General features: G+C 42.8%; 1 protein-coding gene across 2 annotated transcripts in view; it reads left to right on the top strand.

The window, feature by feature from the left end:
* The window catches only part of FBXO16 (F-box protein 16), a 124,561-nt gene extending 108,299 nt beyond the window's left edge, over positions 1-16,262 (top strand). Inside the window, exons 7-10 of one of the 2 annotated variants that reach the window (XM_089688176.1) lie at positions 1,352-1,454; positions 7,301-7,339; positions 13,798-14,023; positions 15,853-16,262. In XM_089688176.1, the coding sequence (XP_089544302.1) occupies positions 1,352-1,454; positions 7,301-7,339; positions 13,798-14,023; positions 15,853-15,920 (436 nt within the window). In that variant the 3' untranslated portion in view covers positions 15,921-16,262. The remainder of the gene's footprint in view (positions 1-1,351; positions 1,455-7,300; positions 7,340-13,797; positions 14,024-15,852) is intronic. The other variant, XM_089688177.1, reaches the window with a different exon arrangement.
* Positions 16,263-20,558: the final 4,296 nt, after the last annotated feature.

Here is a 20,558-nt window from a genome sequence, read left to right as displayed (position 1 = left end):
ATCAGATAGTGGAGGAACAAGCAATGCTGGATCCTAAACTGTATATAACGTGACAGTGGGGGAGATTTACTAAAACTGGTGCAGAATCTGGTGGAGCTGTGCATGGTAGCCAATCGGCTAATAACCTCAGCTTGTTCAGTTTAGCTATGACAATAAAACCTGGAAGCCGATTGGTTTCTATGCACAGCTGCACCAGATTTCGCACTCTCCAGTTTTCTTAAATCCTCCCAATGTGTGCCTTACCAGATAGTGGAGGAGGAAGCAGTACTTGATCAATAAACTATATATAAGGTGACAGTGTGTGCCTTCTCAGACAGTGGAGGAGGAAGCAGTACTGGAACAGTAAGCTGTATATAAGATTATAAGATGACAGTGTGTGTCTTGTCAAATAGTGGAGAAGGAAGCAGTGCTGGATCAGTAAACTGTATACAAGGTGACAGTGTGTGCCTTGTCAGATAGTGGAAGAGGAAGTACTACCGGATCAGTAAGTTGTAAAGAAGGTGATAGTACGTGTCTTTTCAGATAATGGAGGAGAAAGCAGTGCTGGATCAGTAAACTGTATACAATGTGACAGCGTGTGCCTTGTCAGATAGTGGAAGAGGAAGTATTGCCGGATCAGTAAGTTGATGGTATGTGCCTTTTCAGATAATGGAAGAGGAAGCAGTGCTGGATCAGTAAGCTGTGTACAAGGTGATAGTACGTGTCTTGTCAGATAGTGTAGGAGGAAGCAGTGCTGGATCAGTAAGTTGATGGTATGTGCCTTTTCAGATAATGGAGGAGGAAGCAGTGCTGGATCAGTAAACTGTAAAAAAAATGTGGCTCTGTGTGCCTTGTTAGATAGTGGAGGGGGAAGCAGTGCTGGATCAGTAAGCTGTATACAAGGTGATAGTACGTGTCTTGTCAGATAGTGTAGGAGGAAGCAGTGCTGGATCAGTAAGTTGCATATAAGGCCACAATGGGGGTTATTTACTAAAACCAAAGAGTGCAAAATCTGGCACAGCTCTACATAGAAACCAATCGGCTTCCAGGGTTTATTGCAGAAGCTTAATTAAAAAAGCTGAAGTTAGAAGCTGATTGGCTACCATCCACAGCTGCATCAGATTCTGAGTGCTCCAGTTTTAGTAAATTCCCCTCAAAGCTATCAGATAATGAAAGCTGAAGCAGTGTCAGGTGAAACTGTATCAGTAAATAAGATGTATAGTAAGTTTTATATACGCTGACAGTGGAGAAGGAAGCAGTGCTGGATCTGTAAATGAATATAATATATTAATCCAAAATCTATGCCTGTCTAAAGAGATGAGTTTTTATGATGTGCCATCATCTTTTGGTAGTAATATCTCATATTCTGCAGGAAAAAGACCACCTCAGCAGTCTCAGTCCTGAACAAGCAGAACCTGGAGCAAAGAAAGACAGCATCGTCTGCTTCCTACAAGCTGCGCAAAGCCAAGTCCTTGGTATGCCCTATTGAGATTTATCACTAAGCTCTCCCAGTCACACTGGACCGAAAGCTACCTGAGCTCTCTTGTGTGCACATTGTGATATATGTTCACCATAGGCAGCCGTTCCCTTAGAGGCAGCACCACTAGGTATATCAGTGCTGCCCATCCAGAGAAGGTGAGACCATAGAGAAAGAGAATGCTCATTAGTTATATCAGTGCTGCTTATCCAGAGGAGGTGAGACCATAGAACACAGACTGCCCATTAGTTATGTCAGTGCTGCCCATCCTGAGGAGGTGAGGTTATAGGGGAACAGACTTCCCAATTAGTAATATCAGTGCTGCCCATCCTGAGGAGGTGAGGTTATAGGGGAACAGACTTCCCAATTAGCAATATCAGTGCTGACCATCCTGAGGAGGTGAGGTTATAGGGGAACAGACTGTCCATTTGTTATCAGTGCTGCCCATCCTGAGGATGTGAGGCCATAGGGAAACAGACTGCCCATTAGTTATATCAGTGCTGCTTATCCAGAGGAGGTGAGACCATAGGACACAGACTGCCCATTAGTTACAGTGGGGATCGAAAGTTTGGGCACCCCAGCTAAAACCTTGTATTAATGTGCATAAAGAAGCCAAGGAAAGATGGAAAAATCTCCAAAAGGCATCAAATTACAGATTAGACATTCTTATATGTCAACAAAAGTAAGATTTTATTTCCATCATTTACACTTTCAAAATAACAGAAAACAAAAAAATGGCGTCTGCAAAAGTTTGGGCACCCTGCAGAATTTATAGCATGCACTGCCCCTTTGCAAAGCTGAGACCTGCCAGTGTCATGGATTGTTCTCAATCATTGTCTGGGAAGACCAGGTGATGTCAATCTCAAAGGTTTTAAATGCCCAGACTCATCTGACTTTGCCCCAACAATCAGCACCATGGGTTCTTCTAAGCAGTTGTCTAGAAAACTGAAACTGAAAATAGTTGACGCTCACAAAGCTGGAGAAGGCTATAAGAAGATAGCAAAGCGTTTTCAGATGTCAATATCCTCTGTTCGGAATGTAATTAAGAAATGGCAGTCATCAGGAACAGTGGAAGTTAAAGCAAGATCTGGAAGACCAAGAAAAATATCAGACAGATCAGCTCGCAGGATTGTGAGAAAAACAATTCAAAACCCACGTTTGACTGCACGATCCCTCCAGAAGGATCTGGCAGACACTGGAGTTGTGGTAGACTATTCCACTATAAAGAGATACTTGTACAAATATGGTCTTCATGGAAGAGTCATCAGAAGAAAACCTCTTCTACGTCCTCACCACAAAAATCATCGTTTGAACTTTGCAAATGAACATATAGACAAGCCTGATGCATTTTGGAAACAAGTTCTGTGGACCGATGAGGTTAAAATTAAACTTTTTGGCCGGAATGAGCAAAGGTACGTTTGGAGAAGAAGGGGCACAGAATTTAATGAAAAGAACCTCTGTCCAACTGTGAAGCATGGGGTTGGATCAATCATGCTTTGGGGTTGTGTTGCAGCCAGTGGCACAGGGAACATCTCACGAGTAGAAGGAAAAATGGATTCAATAAAATTTCAGCAAATTTTGGATGGTAACTTGATGCCATCTGTGAAAAAGCTGAAGTTAAAGAGAGGATGGCTTCTACAAATGGATAATGATCCTAAACACACCTCGAAATCCACGGGGGATTACATCAAGAGGCGTAAACTGAAGGTTTTGCCATGGCCTTCACAATCTCCTGACCTCAACATAATTGAAAATCTATGGATAGACCTTAAAAGAGCAGTGCGTGACAGACAGCCCAGAAATCTCAAAGAACTGGAAGACTTTTGTAAGGAAGAATGGGCAAAGATACCTCAAACAAGAATTGAAAGACTCTTGGCTGGCTACAAAAAGCTTTTACAAGATGTGATACTTGCCAAAGGGGGTAGTACAAGATATTAACTCTGCAGGGTGCCCAAACTTTTGCAGACGCCATTTTTTTGTTTTCTGTTATTATGAAAGTGTAAATGATGGAAATAAAATCTAACTTTTGTTGACATATTATAAGAATGTTTAATCTGTAATCTGAGGATGTGAGGCCATAGGGGAACAAACTTTCCATTAGTTATAACAGTGCTGCCCATCCTGAGAAGGTGAGGTCATAGAAGAACAGACTTCCCAATTTGTTATAACAGTGTTGCCCATCCTGAGGAGGTGAGACCATAGAGGAACATACTGGCCATTAGTTACATGAATGCCATCCATCCAGAGGAGGTGAGGGAAACAGACTGCCTATTAGTTACGTCAGTGCTGCCCATCCAGAGGAGGTGGTTTAAATGTATTAATATTATTATTAATGCCTTGTTTAGCTTTTTAATTAGTTAATCCTGAAAAAAATGAACAAATAATAATAATAATAGCAATCCCTAACAATTATCATATTTATTTTATATTATTATTATTTTAATATATATAATATAATAATAATATTATTCTGATGATAATACTTTATTAATTATAATAATTGTTTTATTACTATTGTATTATTTTTATATTATTATTATTATTATTAATAATATCTCATTTTTAAATCAAGTAATTAATGATTGAATGATTGAATTAATAGTGATAATAATGAAAATTATTTATTTTATTGTTATTTTTATTATTATTATTATTATTATTATTATTTATATTATTATTATCATGTATTTCATATCATACATTGCTCAAAAAAATGAAAGGAACACTTTGAAAACACATCAGATCTCAATGGGTGAAAATATCATGCTGGATATCTATACTGATTTGGACGGGGTAATGTATTAGGAACGAAAGGATGCCCCATCGTTTGATGGAAATGAAAATGATCAACCTACAGAGGACTGAATTCAAAGACAGCCCAAAAATCAAAGTGAAAAAATGATGCAGCAGGCGAGTCCATTTTGCTAAAATTTCATTGCAGCAACTCAGAATGGTTCTCAGTAGTCTGTATGGCCCCCACGTGCTTGTATGCATGCCTGACAACGTCGGGGGAGGCTCCTAATGAGACGAGAGATGGTGTCCTGGGGGATTTCCTCCCAGATCTGGACCAGGACATCACTGAGCTCCTGGACAGTCTGAGGTGCAACCTGACGGCATCGGATGGACCGAAACATGATATTCCAGAGGTGTTCTGTTGGATTTAGGTCAGGCGAGCGTGGGGGCCATTCAATGGTATCAATTCCTTCATCCTCCAGGAAATGCCTGCATACTATCACTACATGAGACTGGGCATTGTCGTGCACCAGGAGGACCCAGGACCCACTGCACCAGTGTAGGGTCTGACAATGGGTCCAAGGATTTCATCCCGATACCTAATAGCAGTCAGGGTGCCATTGTCTAGCCTGTAGAGGTCTGTGTGTCCTTCCATGGATATGCCTCCCCAGACCATCACTGACCCACCACCAAACCGGTCATGCTGAACGATGTTACAGCCAGCATAACGTTCTCCACGGCTTCTCCAGACCCTTTCATGTCTGTCACATGTGCTCAGGGTGAACCTGCTCTCATCTGTGAAAAGCACAGGGCGACAGTGGTGGACTTGCCAATTCTGGTGTTCAATGGCAAATGCCAATCAAGCTCTACAGTGCCGGGCAGTGAGCACAGGGCCTACTAGAGGATGTCGGGCCCTCAGGCCACCCTCATGAAGTCTGTTTCTGATTGTTTGGTCAGAGACATTCACACCAGTGGCCTGCTGGAGGTAATTTTGTAGGGCTCTAGCAGGGCTCATCCTGATCCTCCTTGCACAAAGGAGCAGATACCGGTCCTGCTGATGGGTTAAGGTCCTTCTATGGCCCTGTCCAGCTCTCCTAGAGTAACTGCCTGTCTCCTGGAATCTCCTCCATGCTCTTGAGACTGTGCGGGGAGACACAGCAAACCTTCTGGCAATGACATGTATTAAAGTGCCATCCTGGAGGAGTTGAACTGCCTGCAGAACCTCTGTAGGGTCCAGGTATCACCTCATGCTACCAGTAGTGACACTGACCCTAGCCAAATGCAAAACTAGTGAAAAACAGTAAAAAAAGATGAGTAGCGAAAAAAATGTCAGTGGCCTCCACCTGTAAAACCGTTCCTGTTTTGGGGATCGTCTCATTGTTGCCCATCTAGTGCACCTGTTAATTCCATTAACACCAAGGTAGCTGAAACTGATTAACAACCCCCTCTGCTACTTACCTGACCAGATTAATTGAATCGATGCTATACTCTGATTAAAAAGTGTTCCTTTAATTTTTTTGAGCAGTGTGTATATCTCATTTCATAGTTTGATTGCACTGCGACTGAGATTATACAATCAGATTGTTAAGTATAAGGCCTGCTTAACAGTCATAGCTTTAACCACTTCCCGTCCGGCTGTTGTATATAAACGGCCGGACGGTGGCAGTGAAGGGTCGGGTGGCCGTTTATAAATGGCCTCCACGCCCCCTGCTTGTGCGCGCTCCCTGGGAGTACGCAGCATCGCGATCCAGTGCTCACTGTGTTCTCCTTACACAGTGGAACACCGATCGTTGGACGGGACCTCTGTGCGAGGTCCCAATCATGTGATCACTGATTGGCGAATCAGTGATCACATGCAGAGTAGTAAGCAAGATATCACTTCTGACATCATTGCTTACTATGTGTGAAATCTGTGCATGATCACAGAGGTCACATGATACAGGGCTATTCACAACAGCCTTGTACCATGTGACAAGCTGTGACCAATCACAGCTCACACAGTAGTTCTCAATGGCTGCAAGAATGCAGCCAGAGAGCAGGAGAAATGATTGCTTTTACAGCCTTTATGGGTGTAAAAGAAATCAGTGTAAAAAAAAAATATTCATCACCCCCCACAAATAGTACAGTGTCACCATGGTGACACTTTACTGCTAGGGTGACAGTATGTAAAAAAAAAAAACAATAAATAATGATATAAAAAAAAAATAAAAATGTAAAAAATTTTTTAAAAAATTATCATTTTTGGTTATAAACTAATTTGGGTTATTTTGTTTTGCAAAAAAGATAACGGAATAAATTTTGGCCAAGATTTATGATGAAATATTATTTATTTGCAAAATGTTAGAACAGAAAAAAACACTTTTTTTCAAAATGTTTGGACATTTTCCTTTACATAGCAAAAAAATAAAAATCCCAGTGGTGAATAAATACCATCAAAATAAAGCTTTATCTGTCTCAAAAAATGCTAAAAAATTCATATGGGTGCAGTGTTGCATGACCGCGCAATTGTCATTCAAAGTGTGATAGCGCTGAAAGCTGAAAATTGGCCTGGGCAGGAAGGGGGTGAAAGTGTCCGGACTGGAAGTGGTTAATGGCTACAGTGGGGCGTCTGAATCACAGGTTTTGGGGGGGTTAAAGTTTCATAGTAGGCAGCAGTAACAAATTATAAATGGGGCATCAATTACTAAATTCTAAATACTTTTGGTGAAATAGATGGGCAGAAAGTCTTTATAAATCAATGAGACCTATCTACAAAACACATTTCATTAACGCATATGCCCAGCCAAAAAAACATTTTTTTTAAACTTTTGTCTGTGTTGTGGAGATTTTCCTTCACTTCCTATCTGATAAAACGTTGTCCCCAGGACAGGAAGTGAGTGGAAATCCGAGTCTCAGAAAGCAGTGCTTCTAAATCCATCTAAAATGTAAGAAAAAAGTTTCAGCCGGACATCTATTATTTTCTTCTCTGGCTGAAATAAATGGTAAAAATGATTAATGATGAAAACAATGATTAATGTGTAAATGGAGTGATTGCGACAGCATGCAAACACCATCATAGGAAAAATGTGTAACAATGTAACAATGGGTAACACCGCTTTCCCTTTCTTATAGCCACGTAAATCACCGTTTAGACATGCAGACAGTAAGCAGGTACAGATATCGCAATGGCCCCGTGTTTACATTTTTCTATGACTGTCACTCATTGGGCCCCCACATTCCACATCCCATCCATACAATGGGGTCCTGTCATCGGGGATCAGCCTGTCATCGCGGCTGACATCACACACCTGCACCTCTTCATCCATTGTCTGTCATCTCTCGGGGGAATGAAGGCCGTCACAGTCAAACACCTCTATTACCTGCGTTCACAGAGCGCGCCCACATCAAAGGCTCCGGGGAAATGAGAACAAGCTTTTCTTTTTTACATTTACAAAAGCCAGGCATGTTTTCTTGGTGGAGGAATTTTGTGAACACAGCTCGAAGCGAAATGCAGCGGCCACTAATGGATCGCGGCATAATAAGAACGACGCATTGAGGTTGATTTACTAAAGGCTAATATGCTGTGCACTGCAAGTGCAGTTGCGCTAGATCTGAGGGGAAGCTCTGAAATGAGGGGAATCTCTGCTGATTTCTATCATCCAATCACATGCAAGCAAAAATTCAGTTTTTTCTACTTTCCTTGCATGTTCCCCTCAGATCTAGAGCAACTGCACTTGCAGTGCACAGCCTATTTGCCTCTAGTAAGTCAACCCCATTGTCTGTTCAATCAAACCAAAAACTGTGTATTCCCAAAGAAAAGTAAATCTTTCACCCTTGAAAGTACAAATATCATAAACCTTTTCAACAATCTTTCCCCAAAACTCAAATTCTTTACCCCAAATTTCCAAAATAAATAAATTAAAAAAAAAAAATTTCACAATACAAAGTCCTCAAAATGTCCACACTATTCAATCTTCCAGATGTGATAAGTATCCAATTCACCACTTCAATCCAAGATACCTCAAAAAAATTTTAACTCAATATAGTGCATTATCTTTCAAATAATATAATAATCAGTGATGTCATGCACAACCACTCGTGAAAAAAAAAAAAAAAAAGTAAAAAATTAACCATTAGCCGCCCGGCCAATGGCCGTTTGGCGGCTTCAAAAGTGCTTCGGCATTCCGGGTGCACGCCATTTGGCGTGCTCCCGCACATGCGCAGTTTGCGCTAATGCAGAGCCGCGCAGCGGTGCGATCTGTCACCGGCCGTGTACCTCGGACACGGCCGATGACAGATCTGAGTACTGGCCCCTGTTGCTGGTACCATGTGACCTGCTGTGACCAATCACAGCAGGTCACATGACAGTTGTATACAATGGATGGCTTCATTCATGCCATCCATTGTATACTAGTGCCTAGCTGTGAATGGTCACAGCTAATCACATGCACATGTCATGTGATTAGCTGTGACCAAATCACAGCTAAGCACAAAAAAAAAAAACCTGAATGAATCGATTTCATTCAGGTAAATGCTTGCTTATAGCAAAGTAATTCTTTGCTATAAGCAAATTGTGTAAAAAAAAAAAAAAAAAAAAAAATACTGATCACTTCCCCAAAGTAGTACAATGTTACTATGGTAACATTGTACTACTTTGGTCATAGTAAAATATGAAAAAAAAATCTTAAAAAAAAATAAAAAAATGTAATAAAAAATTAAAAATAATAATAAAAAAAAATATATATATATATTTTTTTTATACTGTCACCAGTCAGTGTCCCTGTTCACTGCCATGCCAGTTATATGATGACGCTGTACTGCACTGGTGACAGTATGTAAAAAAAAATAGTGAAAATACTTTTTTTTATTTTTTCATTTTCCGAAAAATTATGACAAAAAAAATACAACTTCAAAAAACTCGCCATGCCTCTTATGAATTACGTCGGACTGTCTACTCTGCAAAAAGGGGTCATTTGGGGGATATCTGTACTATTCTGACATTCTTGGACCTCAAGAAATTAGATTGGCCGTCAGTACTTCAGGATTGATCAATATTCAGATCTATACCATAGTTTGTGAACTCTATAACTTTCCTACAAACTAAATAATACATCCTAATTTGGGTTATTTTCACCAAAGACATGTAGCAGAATACATCTCGGCCTAAATTTATGAAGAACAATTATTTATTTGTAAACTTTTATGACAGAAAGAAAGAAAAACGTGTTTTTTTTTCAAAATGTTTGGTCTTTTTTTGTTAATTTAGCAAAAAATAAAAACCCCAGCGGTGATTAAATACCACCAAAAGAAAGCTCTAGTTGTGTGAAGAAAATGATAAAATTTTAGTTTGGGTACAATGTTGTATGACCGCGCAATTGTCATTCAAAGTGTGAGAGCGCTGAAACGTGAAAAATGGCCTGGGCAGGAAGGGGTAAAATTGCACGGTATTGAAATGGTTAATATAAATAAATAAAACAAAAATTAAAACAAAAATTATAAATATATCCCAAATTATACAATATTGTGAACCATGTGTATGAGGTGAACACACCTATATACCCCACACGTGAGGTTGATAAAATTCACAATTCAACTTGTGATATAGTGAATCAATCACTCCAACAGGTGAAATCACAGCAAATCCAAGCATACAACTAGTGATAAGGTGCACTAGTCCAAATTGGTGCCACCACTCTGCTAGGATAATATACTCTTACCCTCTTGCAGCTTGCACAGGCGTTTCAAATAATCCCGAATGCTAGATAGCTTTCCTCTAACGGGAATGCGCAGTGGAATCCTCCCCACTCCTCACAGGGCAGAGAAGAGAAGACTCAGTGGAGAGAATGAATGAAAATTCAAAATTTAATATCTGCTTACATATAAAAAGGGTAAACCGTCCATCCTATTGCAAGAAACCACATCAAAGATGGCCGCGCTGCTTCTTCCGGTTTTGCGTCTAACGTCACGTCCCATTGTCTGTTACTCTGCTCATTGGTGGAAGTGGAGTTTTAAAATGTATCTAAAACCAGAGTTTTATACATTAGATATAGCAAAATTAGTTATAACCAGGGCTTTTTTTCTGCAGGAACATGGGGGAACGCAGTACTGATTGTATGTAATGGCAAGGGGTTCTGGGGTTTACTGGAGGGTTTATTGATGCAGGCTGCTGGAGGATTTATTGTCCATGGTGGGAATCTAATTTTGCATTGGGGTCTATTGTTGCTGGGAGTATCTTATGTTATTGGGGGGTCAGTTGTTGCTGGGAGAGATCTCTTGTTGAGGGAGGAGTCTATTGTTCCTGGCTGCTGGGGGATCTATTGTCCATGGTGGGAATCTAATTTTGCATTGGGGTCTATTGTTGCTGGGAGGGTCTTATGTTACTGGGGGGTCAGTTGTTGCTGGGAGGGATCTCTTGTTGAGGGAGGAGTCTATTGTTCCTGGCTGCTGGGGGATCTATTGTCCATGGTGGGAATCTAATTTTGCATTGGGGTCTATTGTTGCTGGGAGGGTCTTATGTTACTGGGGGGTCAGTTGTTGCTGGGAGAGATCTCTTGTTGAGGGAGGAGTCTATTGCTCCTGGCTGCTGGGGGATCTATTGTCCATGGTGGGAATCTAATTTTGCATTGGGGTCTATTGTTGCTGGGAGGATCTTATGTTACTGGGGGGTCAGTTGTTGCTGGGAGGGATCTCTTGTTGAGGGAGGAGTCTATTGTTTCTGGCTGCTGGGGGATCTATTGTCCATGGTGGGAATCTAATTTTGCATTGGGGTCTATTGTTGCTGGGAGGGTCTTATGTTACTGGGGGGTCAGTTGTTGCTGGGAGGGATCTCTTGTAGAGGGAGGAGTCTATTGTTTCTAGCTGCTGGGGGATCTATTGTCCATGGTGGGAATCTAATTTTGCATTGGGGTCTATTGTTGCTGGGAGGGTCTTATGTTTCTGGAGGGGGTGAGTTGTTGCTGGGAGGGATCTATTGTTGAGGGAGGAGTCTATTGTTCCTGGCTGCTGGGGGGCCTGTTGATGCTGGGAGATCTGTTGTTGCTGCTGGGGGGGTCTATTGTTGCCGGCTGAAGTGGATTTCCTGTTTTTTCCTGCTTTTCTTGTTATCATTAACACAATACATACTCATTACTTAGCACCACAGAATGATACCTGATTCTGTATTCTCTAAAAGGGGCAGTACTGGGAGGTGGGTAGAGGATGGAACCAAGGGATAGTGCTTGGAGGTGGGTAGGGGGCGGAGACAAGGGGTACCTCAAAAGGTGGGAGGTTCCTGCACCTATTCTGTGATTTAAAAAAAGCCCAGGTTATAACCCTCTTATGGTTTACCATACACTAAACAATCTGATTGTACAATCTCTTTTAGATCTACCATCAACTTTGAAGTATAAGGACCTGCCTGATTGAATACTAGTTATAAAGATTATTGAGGTTTGTCTTTATGTTACAATGTTTTGGTGGAACAAAAGGAGGTTGTACAATCAGATTGGTCAGCTTTAGGCAATCCCATTGGAAGCTATCCACTCAGTTCTGGTGACAACTATAACATTTTTGATTTCCTTTCATTTCCCTTTTCTGGTGCCAATGGTCATCACTGAAAGGGTGAATTTCCAGTTACATTGACCTTTCATTCACCCATGATTGGTTGAACACATAGTCTCACCCAGGTGCAACGATGCCCCCTTGCCCCAGCCGCCAATGGTTGACATGGAGTGTGCACTGCACTTAGCTGGCCAATTACTTTGTTTTTATTAGCTAGAAGTTAGTTGCGCACACACACTGTGTTTTTCGTGCAAGCTTTGGGCTGATGGGGTGGAGAGTGGGCATGATGGAGCACAATTTTACAACAGTACCTTTAAAAGTGGACATAAAGCCATAGCTTGCTGGTTGCCAGCTACTGATCTACAAAGTGCAATGAGTGGGCTCCCACCCTTCACCACCACCACCACCATCGCAGCCAGGCGGCTGCCCCACCTTCCCACCTCTTGTTCCAGCTCTACTATTTCTATTGGTTACCAATATCACCGAGGAAGAAATGAGGGGAAATCCAGAATTTTGAAGTTGTTCCTACAACAAGAGGTAAAGTGGAATCTTCCAACAGGAAAACATCTGTTCTGAGGACAACTGCCTAAGAACAGTGCCGTAGCATGCGTTGCCAGCAAATGGGGCAAGGCAATTATTGAGCCCCCTAACTCGTGAACCATTAGCACTCCCTGTCTCCCTGTGTGCCCACCTTTCTCATCCACTCCATGTACTCTCCTAAGTGAGCATCCCCCACTCCTATCACCCAACCCCTCCATTGTGCACCCCCACTCCCTTCCATCTCCACATTGTGCCCATCAACTCCATACACCCCCCCCCCATTGTGTGTCCTTAGTCCCTTGACCCCCTTATTGCGCATCTTAACTCCATATAACCCCCTCCCCCCAGGCTAGTAGTTGGAGAAGTTCCCGTGCATGGCATGCTGGTTGGCAGTAGAGGGAGGAGAGGAGAGGAAGAAGAAGAGAGGTCAGTGCACCGCTTGCTCTCCTCAACCCCGTTTAGTTGGACCCGCCAACACAGCCTAAAAGGGAAAGAGAAGAGGGAGCGTGCTACCGACAAGACTAACATGGGAGTCCATACAGACTGATCTACCGCCTCTTCTTATCTCGAATCCTTACTAATTTGCGCCTTGGGCAACCACACTTGCAACACCACTGCCTAACATGGAAATTCCTCATGCTTTGGTAGATTTCCTCTTACTTCCTGTTGCATCTCTGGGAAAGTTAACGAAAATTTCACTGGTGCTACACAGAGAGTCAATAAATAATTCCCTTACTGCTTTCAAAATGTATAAAAGGTTTTGGCTGTATATACATTTTATTAGCTGTGAACTGAGCCATCATTGGATAGGTCGGCTCAGGCACATGTACAGATCTGATCCGAGTGGCTCTGTGCAATGTGATGACCAATCGCAGCAATCACAATGATAAACAGCGTAGTGTTTACATTGGAGACAGCCCACCCCTTCCTCTAGCAATGGAGGAAGAAGGATCATAAGAGTGAATAATGTATTAGTTCCATATCAGCAAATCTCAAGGATGCGGGATCGTTTTTAACCCTACCCCCTTCTGTATAGCTCAGCACCATCATCCCATCTCTGCAGTGACCTGTAGATTAACCCTTCACCTCTTTATTCCTATAAATTTGTACATCGACCTCTTCCTTCCTCCTCCTCCCTTTATGTATCACCTGTACATTTAATGTATCTAGCGTTCAATTGCCAAGCTCCATGTTTTAACCATTCCATTAATGGCATGTTTCTTCATTTTCAAATAATTGTGGCAAAAAATGAGATCATCTTGGGTTGTCTACTTTTATTTTGGGGTGTTTGTGCTGTCCTGGCATTTTTATTTGATATGTTTTATATTAGAAAGTAAAGGAAGCAGGTTATGGGTTTTTTTCAGATTTTTTGCCTTTTTTCTTTTTTTTTTGTAGTAGAAAAGTAAAAAAGTAAAAACAAAAAAAACAGTGGTTATTAAAATTAAAGATTGTTGTTGAAATGAATGGTCTGGCAACAGGCTTTTTTAAAAGTTTATAATGGAGCACAGGAACATTTTAATAACAACAACCTTTGTATATTCTCTTTCTAGATGTCTATTGCAGCTGAATTTGGAAAAGTCCCCAGGGCCCCATCCAGACCAAACTGGGCTACCCACCTAAACGGAGAGTACCCAGCAAATAAGACAACGGCGAAGACCCTGGCGCAAAGCACTGAGTGGAATGCCGGGATAAGACCTGCACCAGTACGGGCGGGAGTGCCCAAACTGTCTGAGAAGGGGCGCAGGGCCTGCGTCCGCACATCCAGGAGCTCTCCAAGTATGTTCATACTTCTTGAAAGAACCTTATCCAAACAAACACATAAACCTTTCCATATGCATTTATCTGTGCTCTAAGGGCCACTCTACGTATAATTCATACTGATGGAGTTTGGTGGGCTAAGTCTCCCTCTGGTTCCTCATATCTTGTTATATCGCTCCTTTTTGTTATGGACAGGGGTCAGTATCCACTGAGAGAGGGACAGTCCAGGAGATACAGGAGTGTACCCGAGGAGACATGGGTATTGTGGGGGCACTGGAGTCACAGGATGACATTGAATGCTGAGGGTGACTGCATGACACAGGATGCTCAGGTGTCACAGGGTGACACAGGATGCTATTGAGTCATTGTTCTCTGGGGTCACGGGTGATGCAAGATGCTTCAATGTCACCATATGACACAGGAGCGCACAGGGGTTCAGAGTCACTGAAGGCACAAGAGCTCTAAGGACACTGGAGACACAGGGGTCACAGAGACACTGGAGGCAAAGAGGCACTGGGACACGAGGGTCACATAAATACTGAAGGTACAGGAGTCCTGGGCACACTGGAGACACAGGGGTCAACAAATCACTGGAGACACAGGGGTCACCAAGTCATTGGAAGCACAGGGATGCTGGAGATACAGGGAGGTGCATAGGTGCTAGAGACACTGAAGACACAGGGGTTACATAGTCACTGGAGGCACAGGAGTACTGGAGACACTGGAGACCCAGGAGTCACGCAATCACTGGAGGTGCAGAGGTGCTGGAGACTGAAGACACAAGGGTCACTTGAGACACAGGAGCACTGGGGACACTGGAGACACATGGGCCATAGAGTCACTGGAGGTGCAGAGGTTCTGGAGACACAGCGGACACAGAGGACACTGGAGACAGAGGGGTCACTGAGTCATTGGAGGTGCAAAAATGCTTAAGATGCTTAAGATATAGAGCCATTGGAGGCACAGGAGCACTGGAGACACTAGGGACACAGGCAAACTGTCCAACACACAAAAGTGTATACTGATGCATATGTGTCCCTATGTGCTGATGCTACAGGGCCCCCCTCCACAGCTTTGGAGATCACTAAACACAAGACACTTAGGCTTCATTCATATGGGTGTACTTAAGTGTGTTCTGTGCATCCCTTTGCAGACAGCCCAATTGATGTCAATTGGGAAACAACGGCTGCATGCCACTGCTTCCAATTTGACATCCGCGCAGGTGCTCGCAGATCCCCAAACTCACACTGTCTGCTTTTGGGGACCCGTGTCAAAAAATTGGGAACAGTGGCTGTGTCCGTGCAGCCACTGCATCCCCATTGACATGAATGGGACTGCCTGCACGGAGACACACAACATCTTAAGTACGCCAATGTGAATGAGGCCTAAGTGTCTTATGCTGTGGAGAGGGGGACCCCTGTAGCATCAGCACCCAGGGACACATATGCATCACTAAACACTTGTCTGTGTTGGACAGTTTGGCTCAGTACATCCTTTGGGTGCAAACAGGGCTGGACCAAGGCTTAAGAAAAATGGACAACTGCCTTAGGTACTGCAGTAAGTGGAGGGGGCAATTGGGGCAGGACCTGCAATCTACTGTATGCTGTCGAAGTAATTTACAGGTCATGGAGGGTGAACTTTGGCCCTTTCGCCTTGGGTGCTAATGGACTTTGTACCATCACTGGGAGAAAGGAAGATCTTACAAGTACCCTTCAAGGTATGACACTGATTAATTCAGTGATGAGCCCAGGGTATCAAAATATGTAAAGCAGAAGAAAAAACTAATTATTGTATGTCTCTATCTATTAACGGTATACTAACCAGGTAATTGCTTCCAATTTTTTCAGCAATAGCTCTGTTTGAGAGTCAGCCATGGCAGATCCCGGCAACAGACCGTGATTCAGATGCGGAGTAGGACCCCAGAAAAAGCCATAGGATGGCTGGCAAAGAAGGGACATGGGGCAAATGCCCAAAAGGACGCCTTTCTTTTTGACAAACGAAGGCCTATATGTGATTGTGAAGGGACCTTCTTTGTTGTACATGCTTAGTCTATGGTGAGCCAATGCATTCGCTATTGATGTACATTGTGTCACAGACCCATGTAAACAGGTACAGATGTTGTGTATTGTATTGTATATACAGCTTTGTATTGATTTTTATAATTCCCTGTAACTGTACACTGTACTGGAATCCACTACTAAAGACTTTGCCCTTCTGACCATGAAGCATAAAGGTATTACCGCTCCACTGGGCACAAGGGGTTCTTTCAGTTCTTTCAGCTAACGGGACATTTGAAGTCCTCCCAAGGTTATAGACGTCTTAGCAGTCACTGGCTGGTTCAGCCTTCTGGAACTTGTAGTTTTCTAAAAATAATGTGTACAGTTTTGGCATATATTGTATTTTCATATCTTCAGAGGGAATCATGTTATATACATATTTATGAATATCATAAAGCAATGTTTGCATATGAATAGTATATATTCTTCTACCCAGTCTCTTTAACATCTGCAGCTTGTTGTTTACAGAGCTGAATAGCTCAAGTTGAAAACGTGCACTCACAAATGCAGCAATTCCTCCCTTATATCTGTCCAGTCAGAGAAAAGCAGCCTAAAGGCAAACAGCTTCCTCTGTGCTGTCTCTTTAAATATCTGTGCTCTGGGAATCCTTTGTCTTTTTAAAATGTGTATTTTTAAAACGAAGATTGTATATGTATAAAAAAAATCATATATAAGACATCCGTTTATAAGACATATAAAGTTAAAGTATAACTAAAGGCAACATTTTTTTTTCTAGTTTTGGATAGAGTGGAGAGGGATTGGAACCCCTGTCAGGCTTTTATTGCTGTCTGTGCCCCCATTAGGGAGATTCACCCTCTTGGTTTATCCTGTTTACTGTTATCATTGAAAATAAAAGTAAAAGAAAATCCCAAATTTTGGGTTGTCCCCAGAAAAGTAATAGAGTGGAAATCTGGTGACCTGGGGGACCCCAAGGAATTCCGTTCTTTTGCAGAGGTTTCCTCTCGCTTGTTTGGCTATGGGACAGGAGGTGAGGGGAAATCTCCAAAATGGGACACAGAAGGAAAAACACATCTGACAAGGGTTATGACCCTCCCTTGCGCTATACAAAATGAAAAAAAATAATTTTGCCTATAGTTCTACTTTAAAAGGGAAGTATATTAGGGCTCAATCAATCATAGGTTCCCTTTAAAGCCTAATTGTAGTTTCAGCAACTGGTATCTATTTATTGTGATGCTGCTGAAAAAAAACCTGATTCTAAATGTTTTTAAGCCTGTGTGGATGGTATCAGTTTGAGACGTTTCTGAAGTCATTCAGCACTCATCCAATAGGTGCCTATGACCTGCAGCTGATCTCCTCCTGACCTGCTTCAAGTGGGGTTTGCATCCATATAGACTTGTATGAGAACAGCCCATCTGAAGTGAACACAAGCCCACCAACACAGGCCTTTACTGTGTAATACAGCATGAGCAGGACATCTTGAACCCAGCTGTAATCTGCAGCAAAGAACCCTTACTCTTTGCGTGGAAGTAGCAGGCTCTCTGCAGAGGTCCAACTTTGCCCCATATTCAGTCAGACCTGTAGCTCTGTGATCAGCAAAGCTCCCAGTCCCTGTTAAACCGGGCCGGTGCCAGCACAAGGCAGCTTAAAGCGGAGTTCCACTCACGGTGTCAAAAACTGTAGCTGCTGACTTTTAAAAAACACACATTCACCTGTCCCTTGGTCCCGCGGTGTGTCCCCTGCAGCCCGTTTTACCGGCCATCTTCTCTCCCTGGGAGCTGGCATCTTCAGTGTGGGCACCTGGCTGTGACAGCTTGCAGCTTCATAGCCGGGTACCCACTGCGCATGCGCGAGTAGCTCTGCACTTCCTGAATGGCCCTGTAGTCTTCTGGGACCTGTCACGTGTCCCAAAAGACTATGGGAAGGGAGGAAGAGAGGACACCTTCCACTTCCGATCAGAGTGGAAGTGGGAGCGGGTACCTGTCAAATTCGGGTACCTGCTCCTCCCCTGCCCCCAAAAGGTGCCAATCCTTCATGGGGAGCGGGGGACCAGTCTTTAAAGTGGAACTTCCCCTTTTGGGCAGAGCTCTGCTTTAGGCAGCTGCCTTAGGGAGCTGGGATGGGGGGGCATTAAATTCAGATCCCCAGCCCGATGCTGGGGATTTGGATTTTCAATGCTGCTGCAGCAATGTGTTTTTAACACACTCCCGGCTCCATACTGGCTGGGAGTGTGTTTTTTAGTAAAGCTTACTGTTCGCTTTCAATATGAAAGTGATACCAGCAGCTGATCACTTCCACAAAATAAATAAAATAAAGAATAAAAATGTAAAAAATAAAAAATTAAATTAAGAAACACATAAAAAAAAATTTTTTTAGAACCCCAACGCACACACATACAAAACACACGCGCTTTGCTGCCTGCGTTTGCCCAATACGTTATGTATCACCATGCACGCCAGAGTGAGAGCAATCATTTTAGCACCAGAACTCCTGCATAACACTACACTGATGACCTGGGGGGGCTTTTAAAGCATTGCCTATGGAAAAAATATGGGGTATTTGAAGTTTTTTTGCTGTTTGATGGGCGCACACTTGCAATGCCCCTACAGGTCATCAGTTTAGTGCTATGCAGGAGTTCTGGTGCTAGGAATATTCCTCTCACTCCGACGTGCGTGGTGGGCAGCCGCCGTTTTTGCACGTAGGTGCCCCATGCATTTTCATACGTATGTGTATGCGGAGGGGGGCTCTAAAAGATTTTTTTTTTTTTTTTTAATGTTTTTTAAGGTTAGACTTGTTGGGTATCTATTTACTCGGCACAACCTCATCTTTTTAGATTTTACCAGAAAATTGGTTAATTTATTGCATTTTTGTGCCCTAAAATTTGCTTTAGTGTATTTTTTACTGAAATTTTGCACTAGTGTACATAAAAAATTGGAAGTACCAACATTTTATTCTCTAGTGTCTGCTTTCAGAAAATAATGTTTTGGGAGTTTCAAGTAATCTTCAGGCCTAAAATTATTTTTTTACAAATGTAAAAAAATTCAAAAATGGCTCCAGGACCCAAGTGGTTGAAATACCTGTCTTCCGTTTTCTAACAGTGTGCCTGTGCCCCTAATGTGGAAGTTTTAGTTTGCCTCACCTGCCAGCTGTCTATAGCCAGTGAGGGGAGGCTATGGACATAACCTCACCCCCATATTGCACACTGCTGTTGCGGAGGGGACGGGGGGGAGGTGGGAAGACAATTGGGGGGGACACCGGCCATGCAGTTGCATTAATTAGTTGTTGGGGTGATGCAACTGCCAACACAGTCGCTGCTGATTAAAGAGCTCTATCTGTGAGAGTGCGTCAGACTTCTGCAGAGAGGCCGCTGTTTTCACATAGAGCACAAGGATCTTTCTCTGCATTGTAAACACTTTTAAGCAAACGTCTGCTATACAGAAGCTAAAACCTCTGTGTATTAATACTTCCAGACAGACGCTTTGGTTGTAAATGCCAAGCTGCTAGTCTGGTTTATTGCTCCTTGGATCTTGTATTTATTCCTGTCCACAAGACATGACCTCTTCAGATGCCTTTTGTCATTCCCAGTGCCTTAGATGGAATCAATTACCTCTACTCCCTCTGTCTGTCAGTGCCATTGCCTGTCTGTGTTCATCTGGTGACACCATAACGCCTCGGGACGTAATGAGGTTTGTAGGTGTCACTCCTGACCCCTCTGATCAGGAGAAGGAGAACCTGAGAAGATGAACCTGAAACCATGCTGGAATATTCATCAGTAATCTTGAAAAGACATCTGGCTGAGCAGTTTGTCTCAAACCTTTTACATCTGTATGAAGGTGTTTGTTTACTAGGGACCAGAGGCGGACTAACCATTTGGAAACTCGGGCACTCCCTGAGGGCCCAAGGTCAGTAGGGGGCCCCATGAGATGCCCCTGGTACCTTTTTCATAGGCTTTTTTGAGTTTGGGCAAGGACACAGGGGCCCCATGATCCCCTATTGCCCGGGGGCCCCATGAGTTGTCAGTCCACCCCTGCCTGGTACTTTTTTCATAGGCTTTTTTGAGTTTGGGCAAGGACACAGGGGCCCCATGATCCCCTATTGCCCAGGGGCCCCATAAGTTGTCAGTCCGCCCCTGCTAGGGACTCCTTGCAGTATGTGTCCGTTTTTTTTTTTAAGTTATTGACATTCTCAAATACTACAGGCAGTCCCCAGGTTATAAACAAGATGGGTTCTGTAGGTTTGTTCTGAATTTGGAAGTTGGAAAAGGTACATTTTTAACCACTTCCAGTCCGGACACTTTTACCCCCTTCCTGCCCAGGCCAATTTCCAGCTTTCAGCACTATCACACTTTGAATGACAATTGCGCGGTCATGCAACACTGTACCCATATGAATTTTTTTGCATTTTTTTAGACAGATAAAACTTTCTTTTGGTGGTATTTATTCACCACTGTTTTATTTTTTTTGCTACATAAATGAAAAAGTCCAAAAATGTAGAAAAAAAAGTGTTTTTCTTATAAAATTTTGCAAATAAATAATATT

The sequence above is a fragment of the Staurois parvus genome, unplaced genomic scaffold (genome assembly GCF_062004578.1).
Source record: "Staurois parvus isolate SC_StPar_1 unplaced genomic scaffold, SC_StPar_1.0 ptg000448l, whole genome shotgun sequence".
Classification (NCBI taxonomy): Eukaryota; Metazoa; Chordata; class Amphibia; order Anura; family Ranidae; genus Staurois; species Staurois parvus.
The sequence above is the reverse complement of the archived record's forward strand: the minus strand, read 5'-3'. Positions and strand labels throughout refer to the sequence as shown.